We start from the raw sequence: 9,969 nt of genomic DNA, 5'->3' as shown, positions 1-9,969 counted from the left end.
TCTTGAGTCTTGTCTGAGTTTATCTGGACAAAGTTGTTTTTCCTCCACACACTGATCTGGTCCAGATTCACCTGCTGCAGTGAGACATAGATCTGACTCGTCTGCAGAGTTGTGTGTGACACATTATTGTTGTGTATTAACTGTCCTAACAGCAGCATCTAGAGACTGAACAACAGGGGCCCCAGGACTGACCCCTGGGGCACCCCACAGGTCAGGGACATTTTATCTGAGACACATTTTACAATTTCAACCTAGAACTATATATATATATATATATATATATATATATATATATATATATATATATATATATATATATATATATATATATATATATATATATATATCGGGGGGGGGGGTGTGTGTCGGGGTGTGTGTGTGTATGTGCTCATGTTCATGTGTTTCACTGCTGACCTACTTTTCAAGTTTTCCAAAACAAAAGCTCGTCCTCTCTGTCAGAGCACCTGTCAGAGCACCTGTCAGAGCACCCGTCAGAGCACCTGTCAGAGCACCCGTCAGAGCACCTGTCAGAGCACCTGCTGATTCCCAGGACTCTGCTCTCGGCTCTTCCAGCGAAACCTAAAAAACCTGAACGAAACTGGAGCGAAGCCAAAGGAGCGAGAGAGTAACTGCCACGAGGAAAGTCACAACAACAGGAAGAGCCTGAGTCACACGGAACCACACCCCGACACACAGCTACATGGATCTCACACACACGTCTCCGACCCCGACACACAGCTACATGGATCTCACACACACGTCTCCGACCCCGACACACAGCTACATGGATCTCACACACACGTCTCCGACCCCGACACACAGCTGTGTGTTGTTTCTACATGGACAAAGTGCATGTTTCATGTCTGAGATGTTACAGTGAAGTTTGGAGATAGTTCTAGTGGCTCATCACAGCACGAGGTCGAGTGAAGTGAATATCGTGAAATAAAACTCTCTGGTTTGGACAGACACAGCTCTGGGTCAAAGGTCACAGCTCCTCCACCTGTGACTCTGGAGACGACGTCTCTGAAGATGGAGACGTTTGTGAGATAAATGTGTCTGAGGCTCCTTTAAAGATGCTAACAGGCGTAGCAAAGATGCTAACAGGCGTAGCAAAGATGCTAACAGGCGTAGCAAAGATGCTAACAGGCGTAGCAAAGATGCTAACAGGTGTAGCATTGCTAACGTTCATCTGTCCTCAGAAAACCAAACACTTGTTGTTCTTATATGTTTGTGTTGTTGTTGTGTTGTTGTAGTTGTAGTGTTGTTGTTGTGTGTTTGTGTTGTTCTTATGTTTGTGTTGTTGTGTGTGTTGTTGTTGTGTGTGTTGTGTGTGTTGTTGTGTTGTTGTAGTTGTGTCGTTCTGGATGTTTTCAGTCTGATGTTGTTCAGATAAAAACAAAAACAACTGGACAAAGTGACGAGAGTCAGAATGTGTCAAATGTGAATCAACAACAACTGAACCAGGAGGGGGCCCCAGAGACACAGCCCGGGGCCCCTGAGAGGAGGGGCCCCAGAGACACATTCAGCTCCAACAACATTCTCCATACTGTGGAACATTACTGCCAAAGCAACAACGTTTCTATGGAAACAAACAGTATGAGGCCAAACATGAGTCAGGTCTGTGGAGGTGCGAGCCCGTGCTTTCCCTCTGGGTCTGGGTTATTTTATTGGCTAAAATGTTCCGTACTGTGGCTTTAAGTCATTTGAGCCCGGTTCAGTCTGATTTTATGACACGGAAACAAAAACAGAAAATACAAATGTTCAGTTTCTTGATTTTCACAGATAAAAACATAAAAATGGAACAAATTTAACAGATTATTATAAAATATAATACATAAGTAAATAAATATAATAAATAAATAAATATAATACATAAATAAGTAAATCAATATAATAAATATAATATATAAATAAATATAAACTGATCCAAAGCTGAGTTTTTCAAATGGTTTATTGATTTTTTGTAAATACAGTTTGAACAAAACAAACACGTCTCTGTTTAAAACAACAGAACAAACACAAACACACACACACACACACTTCCACTGGAAGAACAGGACGCACCGGATCAGGTCTGTGCAGAGGCGAGCACAGACTAAATATATGTGACAGGTCAGGTCTGTGCAGAGGCGAGCACAGAGTAAATATATGTGACAGATCAGGTCTGTGCAGAGGCGAGCACAGAGTAAATATATGTGACAGATCAGGTCTGTGCAGAGGCGAGCACAGAGTAAATATATGTGAATATGTGTATCTGATTCATTTGATTCATTTGATTCATTCACTGTCTCTGAGTCGAGTCGCTGTGAGGGAGGATTCATGCTAACGACACACCTCCTGCTGTTCCTGTTAAATGCTAATGGGAGGGCATCTGAGACAAAAAGATAAAGACGCCCCTCCCACCCCACACCTCCCCCGAACGAGGAGCTCCACCTCCAACCGAGAAACAAACTCCAACCGACAACGACATGGAGCGTTTGAATCACAGACACAAGAAAGGCTAACAGAGCCGCTAGCTAACAGAGCCGCTAGCTAACAGAGCCGCGAGGTAACAGAGCCGCGAGGTAACACACTGCAGACACGTTTATGTTTTTTTTACCTTGTAGATGATTTGACTTTGTTGGACATATTTTGTCCTGTTTTTAAAATATATTTGTTGTGTCATTTCAAAACAAATAAAAAAAAAAAAGTTGAAATAATGGAGTGACTTGAGTTTTTGTTTAAACTAAATGTTGATCCAAACAGAGTCAGTGCTGCTTTTTTACAGTGTGTCGAGTGTGTTCAGACTGTGATGTCACTGCAGATGGGGTCAGAGGTCACACTGGACTCACCGTCACACGTCCTAAAGGTCAAAGCACAAATGTTGAACCTGATCATTTCTGTGAGACTAGAATCATGACGTTTCATCTGAGTCAGAAATGAGACGACGTCATCACGTGTGAGACGTGATGATGTCATCACGTGTGAGACGTGATGATGTCGTCACGTGTGAGACGTGATGATGTCGTCACGTGTGAGACGTGATGATGTCGTCACGTGTGAGACGTGATGATGTCGTCACGTGTGAGACGTGATGATGTCATCACGTGTGAGACGTGATGATGTCGTCACGTGTGAGACGTGATGATGTCGTCACGTGTGAGACGTGATGATGTCGTCACGTGTGAGACGTGATGATGTCATCACGTGTGACGGCCTATGGTGGTGATGTGGTGATGTCATGTGACCAGTTCCTGCTCCTGTGTCCAGTGTTTGTTTTTAAACTGGTTTGACCAAAGAGTCAAACAGTCAAAGTGGCTCCGCCCTGCTCTGGCTCAGCTTCTGTTTCTGCTCCGTCGCTTTTTCTCTTTCTCTCCCTCCCTCCCTCTCTCTCTCTTTCTTTTCTTTCTCTGGTTCTGTCTCATGTAAATTCACACATTTCTGTTTGTTTTGACCTCTCCCGTGTCTCTCGTGTCTCCCGTGTCTCCCGTGTCTCTCGTGTCTGTCTCGTGTCTTAAAGGGACGGGGGACTGTTCTTTGTGTTTATATTTTTGGACAAACTCCTGAAGCTGAGCAGATAAATGTGACTCTTGATCTGAGGCGTTTTTCACTCGTTTTTCACTCGTTTTTCACTCGTTTAAATGTCTCTTCTCTTTAGACCTGCATCATTCAACTTATTTTAATGTTTTTGTTTTTCTCCAAAATCTAAAATATCATAAAAACATTTTTCTGGACTGATGATTCAGCCAAAGATGAATCAGCTACAAAACAAGTCAAATTTACTTCATATAATAAAGAAATAAAAAACTCATTATTATTAAAGTTGTTCTGATTTAAAGTCGTTTAGATGTTCATTTTTGCAGTGTAGCAGATTCTGTGCTAACTTTAGCATCTGTTAGCTTCCATTAGCATCTGTTAGCATCATGATTTGTGACTTTGTTCAAAATGACCCTGATGATTTGTGGATGAATAAATCGTCTGTATAAATAGCGAGTCCTCAAAGGTCAAAGTTCAGATGAAACAGAAGAACTTCTTCCAGCTGCACCTGGAGAACGCTTTGGTTCTTCTGTCGGAGAACCTCCTCTTTTTACCTTTGCGAGTTTTACTTTTGATGGCGGCAAAGATGGCGGCGTCAAACGCCTCCTTCAGGTTCTTCTGCGTCAGCGAGGAACACTCTACGTAGTCCGCCGCTCGGATCTTCTCCGCCGCCGTCCTGGCTCTGGAGCCGACAATCGGACTCACGTTAGAACTGTCCAGGTTTATCAACACGTTCACGTCCAGGAGTAAGTCCGACTGAGTCCCGATCAGGACGATGGGAGCGCCGGGATTGTGCGCGCGGATTTCAGGAACCCATTTTTTAGTGACGTTGTGGAAAGACGTCGGGTTGACGACGCTGAAGCAGAGCAAGAACACGTCCGTCTGACTGTACGACAGAGCGCGGAACTCGTCAAACTCCTCCTGAAAAACAGAAAGAGAAGAAGAAAAGAAGAGAGAGAAGAGAGAAGAGAAGAGAGAAGGAGAGAGGAGAGACAGTGAGTGTCCAGGTCTGACTCACAAACTCGTGGTTTAAAGTGAAACTCGTCTCCGTCTCGTCGTCTCGTCTTTACACGAATCATCTTTAAATGTTCCTTTTTATCGTCAAAAGTATAATATCGATATATAATATCGATACTGCATACTCATTTCTCACAGGTATCGATACTGAAACAGTGACTTTCACAGAAGAAAATCTGAGTTTCAGTTTGAGTTTGAGTTTGAGTTTGAGTTTGATTTTCAGCTGAAGCTCGTGTGACAAACAAAGAGATTTGACTTAATCAGCACAAAAGGAGAGTTTGATCTTCACTGTGGCATCAGGATCAGTATCAGTATCAGTATCAGTATCGGAGGACTGAGTCACTTTGTTCATATCGACACGTCGTCTGTGAAACGATTCCTCAGGGACAAACTTATTATTATAGTTTCATTATTTTAAAATCAGAAGCAAAAATTTGAATTTTAGTCCAGAACAAAATGTGAGTTTGGATTTTGAGGAAGATTCAGTTTGTTTCTCTCGAACGTTACGAGTAAATACGACTACTACAACTACTACTACTACTACTAATACTACTACTACTACTACTACTACAACTACTACTACTACAACTACTACTACTACAACTACTACTACTACAACTACTACTACTACTACTACTACTACTACAACTACTACTACTACAACTACTACTACTACAACTACTACTACTACAACTACTACTACTACTACTACTACTACTACTGCTACTGCTACTGCTACTACTACTACTACTACTACTACTGCTACTACTATTACTACTGCTACTACTACTACAACTGCAACAACAACTACTACTACGACTACAACTACAACAACTACTACTACTACTGCTACTACTACTAAACTTTAACTTAACGTCAGATTTAAATGAGACAAAGATCAAAACCCATAAAGAAAAACATGAAGCACGACACAAACTACACACACACACGACACAAACTACACACACGACACAAACTACACACACACAACACAAACTACACACACAACACAAACTACACACACAACACAAACTACACACACACAACACAAACTACACACACAACACAAACTACACACACAACACAAACTACACACACACGACACAAACTACACACACGACACAAACTACACACACACGACACAAACTACACACACACACGACACAAACTACACACACACACGACACAAACTACACACACACACGACACAAACTACACACACACGACACAAACTACACACACAACACAAACTACACACACACGACACAAACTACACACACACGACACAAACTACACACACACGACACAAACTACACACACGACACAAACTACACACACACGACACAAACTACACACACGACACAAACTACACACACACGACACAAACTACACACACACGACACAAACTACACACACACAACACAAACTACACACACAACACAAACTACACACACAACACAAACTACACACACAACACAAACTACACACACACGACACAAACTACACACACGACACAAACTACACACACAACACAAACTACACACACAACACAAACTACACACACACGACACAAACTACACACACGACACAAACTACACACACACGACACAAACTACACACACACACGACACAAACTACACACACACGACACAAACTACACACACAACACAAACTACACACACACGACACAAACTACACACACACGACACAAACTACACACACACGACACAAACTACACACACGACACAAACTACACACACACACGACACAAACTACACACACACGACACAAACTACACACACAACACAAACTACACACACACGACACAAACTACACACACACGACACAAACTACACACACACGACACAAACTACACACACGACACAAACTACACACACACGACACAAACTACACACACGACACAAACTACACACACACGACACAAACTACACACACGACACAAACTACACACACACGACACAAACTACACACACACGACACAAACTACACACACGACACAAACTACACACACGACACAAACTACACACACACGACACAAACTACACACACACACGACACAAACTACACACACGACACAAACTACACACACACACGACACAAACTACACACACACGACACAAACTACACACACACGACACAAACTACACACACACGACACAAACTACACACACGACACAAACTACACACACAACACAAACTACACACACACAACACAAACTACACACACACGACACAAACTACACACACACACGACAGTTGTGTAATGACCTGAGTTGTGTAATGACCTGACTCACGATGAGTCAAACTGTCAAAGTGTGAATCTCACCTGTCCAGCTGTGTCCAGGAGCTGCACTTTGACCGGTGACCCCTCCACCTGCACCTGACCTGTCACAAAGAAACACAGCTTCAGAGAAAAACACTGAAACACGACACTAATGAACTGAAACACGACGATAATGAAACACGACGATAATGAACTGAAACACGACACTAATGAACTGAAACACGGCGATAATGAACTGAAACACGACGATAATGAAACACGACGATAATGAACTGAAACACGACACTAATGAACTGAAACACGACGATAATGAACTGAAACACGACGATAATGAAACATGACGATAATGAACTGAAACACGACACTAATGAACTGAAACACGGCGATAATGAAACACGACGATAATGAACTGAAACACGACACTAATGAACTGAAACACGACGATAATGAACTGAAACACGACGATAATGAACTGAAACACGACGATAATGAAACATGACGATAATGAACTGAAACACGACACTAATGAACTGAAACACGACGATAATGAACTGAAACACGACGATAATGAAACATGACGATAATGAACTGAAACACGACACTAATGAACTGAAACACGGCGATAATGAACTGAAACACGACGATAATGAAACACGACAATAATGAACTGAAACACGACACTAATGAACTGAAACACGACGATAATGAACTGAAACACGACGATAATGAACTGAAACACGACGATAATGAACTGAAACGCAACCATAATGAACTGAAACACGACGATAATGAACTGAAACACGACGATAATGAAACATGACGATAATGAACTGAAACACGACACTAATGAACTGAAACACGACACTAATGAACTGAAACACGGCGATAATGAACTGAAACAAGACGATAATGAACTGAAACAAGACGATAATGAACTGAAACACGACGATAATGAACTGAAACAAGACGATAATGAACTGAAACAAGACAATAATGAACTGAAACACGACAATAATGAACTGAAACACGACACTAATGAACTGAAACACGACACTAATGAACTGAAACACGGCGATAATGAACTGAAACACGACGATAATGAACTGAAACACGGTGATAATGAACTGAAACATGATGATAATGAACATGTTTAAATCAGACGTGTTTCAGATGTTTCTCCATGTTCTGGTCGTTTCTTCTCGTTCGTCTGAAGTTGTTTTTGGACTGATTCATGTTTGAGTTTAATCTTTAAAAATGTGCTGCTCTAGTGTGACGTGCATCTGTCCATAGGGGGCGCTACAGCATGAGGCGCATTGATGTGACGACGTTTACAGTTTAGATGAATATTGTGATTTAAAATGTGTAAATTATAACAGAATGAGCCACAGAGATGAGAACCATAGAGACACAAGCTCAACAGGACTGGTTTAAATAAATATGCAGCACGTGACAATAATCTGACCCATTATATTCTGAATTGGGTTAAAGTTGAAGTTTAATTTGAGTTTTGTTTCATTTTTCTTTTTTACAACAAACTCACTCTGGAGTTTTGTCATTATTGGTTCATATTCAGTGTAAAAGTTTTGTTACAGCACTTTTAACTTTAAATTTAAAAAGTTTAAAATAGCTTTACATTTGAGCCTTTGTTTAAGGCTCCACCCACCGCTGACGTCTGGACTTTGCGCATTTTACGCATTTACCCTTTTTACGCACTAAGTTGCAGAACTGTTATTGTATTTTTATAATAGTTTCAGTGATGATTCATACTCAGTTTTCTTAAACTCTGTGACTAAAACCCTGAGTCTCACCAGAGAACACGTCGAAGCCGGTCTGCTGGTACTCCGCGGGGTATCCGTTGGAGGTGTAGCTGACCACCATGCTGGTTTTACCCACGGCAGGGTCCCCCACGAGCATGCAGCTGACCGCCCCCGAGTCCAGCGCGTCCTCCCCGGTCAGGCCCAGCGCGGAGGCCCGGGGCTCGTGCTGGTAGAAGTAATCCATGTGCGGGGGCATGACGCGGAGACGAGGCAGAAAGTCCTGTTTCTGTGACGGAGTTTCGACTCGGAGAAAAGGAGTAAATCGATCAATGTGATTAAAGTGGAGTGATTAATCGATTACCACAACAAACAACAGCGTCTGCGGATCATCTGATCATGTACTGTCCTTCACAGAAAACAAAAAGTCCCGTTTCCATCAGGAGGAACAAGCTCTCCAAACGCGTAAAAGTGTGCGTAAAAGTGTGCGTAAAGTTGGAGCGACCAAACCGCTCTGCTCTTTTAGTCCAACTTTAGTCCCACTGTAGACCTGTTATAATCCCGGTTTAGGCCCGGTTTAGTCCTGTTTGGTCCTGTTTGGTCCTGCTTCTGTCCTGGTCCAGTCTGGGGTCTGACCTGTGGCTCTTGTGCCAGAGTCGCGTGGGGCGGATGTATTTAGGGCGCTCGTGCGCTCAAACAGGTTTTGATTTGCATAACCACGCCCCCCTCAGAGAGCCGCTCCTCAAAGAGATAAAGGCAACTACAGGTCATTGTCTTCATCATCATCGTCTTCATCACATCAGGCTGTTTGACCAGGTCTGAGCCTAATGTGTCTGTGTGAGGCTTTAAGTCACTGCAGGAGGAAATAGAGCACACAATTACTGGAACCAGGTCTAAAACAGGTCTAAACCAGGTCTAAACCTGGACTAAACCAGGTCTAAACCAGGTCTAAACCTGGACTAAACCAGGTCTAAACCAGGACTAAACCAGGTCTAAACCAGGTCTAAACCAGGACTAAACCAGGTCTAAACCAGGTCTAAACCAGGACTAAACCAGGACTAAAACAGGTCTAAACCAGGTCTAAACCAGGTCTAAAGCAGGACTAAACCTGGACTAAACCAGGTCTAAACCAGGACTAAACCAGGTCTAAACCAGGACTAAACCAGGACTAAACCAGGACTAAACCAGGTCTAAACCAGGACTAAACCAGGACTAAACCAGGTCTAAACCAGGACTAAACCAGGACTAAACCAGGTCTAAACCAGGTCTAAACCAGGTCTAAACCAGGACTAAACCAGGACTAAACCAGGACTAAACCAGGTCTAAACCAGGACTAAACCAGGACTAAACCAGGTCTAAACCAGGTCTAAACCAGGT

At 42.6% G+C, this 9,969-nt stretch overlaps 1 protein-coding gene across 1 annotated transcript; it reads right to left on the bottom strand.

Annotated features, from left to right (window-relative positions):
* Positions 1-1,997: 1,997 nt before the first annotated feature.
* rhov (ras homolog family member V) lies at positions 1,998-9,241 on the bottom strand. The gene is made up of 3 exons (XM_033990428.2): positions 8,647-9,241; positions 6,881-6,939; positions 1,998-4,437 (listed from the first exon to the last, which is right to left on the bottom strand). The coding sequence occupies exons 1-3, from the start codon at positions 8,849-8,851 to the stop codon at positions 3,991-3,993; spliced, it is 711 nt and encodes a 236-aa protein (XP_033846319.1). The 5' UTR covers positions 8,852-9,241; the 3' UTR covers positions 1,998-3,990.
* Between the last annotated feature and the right edge of the window lie 728 nt (positions 9,242-9,969).

The sequence above is a fragment of the Periophthalmus magnuspinnatus genome, chromosome 24, assembly GCF_009829125.3.
Source record: "Periophthalmus magnuspinnatus isolate fPerMag1 chromosome 24, fPerMag1.2.pri, whole genome shotgun sequence".
Lineage (NCBI taxonomy): Eukaryota > Metazoa > Chordata > Actinopteri > Gobiiformes > Gobiidae > Periophthalmus > Periophthalmus magnuspinnatus.
The sequence above is the reverse complement of the archived record's forward strand: the minus strand, read 5'-3'. Positions and strand labels throughout refer to the sequence as shown.

What these genes read in the sequence shown, in the direction of transcription:
- rhov (XM_033990428.2), bottom strand. Translation starts at nt 8,851, where the DNA reads ATGCCCCCGCACATGGATTACTTCTACCAGCACGAGCCCCGGGCCTCC. An exon ending in CGGCTTCGACGTGTTCTCTG is followed by an intron (nt 6,940 to 8,646) that starts GTGAGACTCAGG and finishes TCTTTGTGACAG; the next exon opens with GTCAGGTGCAGGTGGAGGGG. An exon ending in TCCTGGACACAGCTGGACAG is followed by an intron (nt 4,438 to 6,880) that starts GTGAGATTCACA and finishes TCTGTTTTTCAG; the next exon opens with GAGGAGTTTGACGAGTTCCG.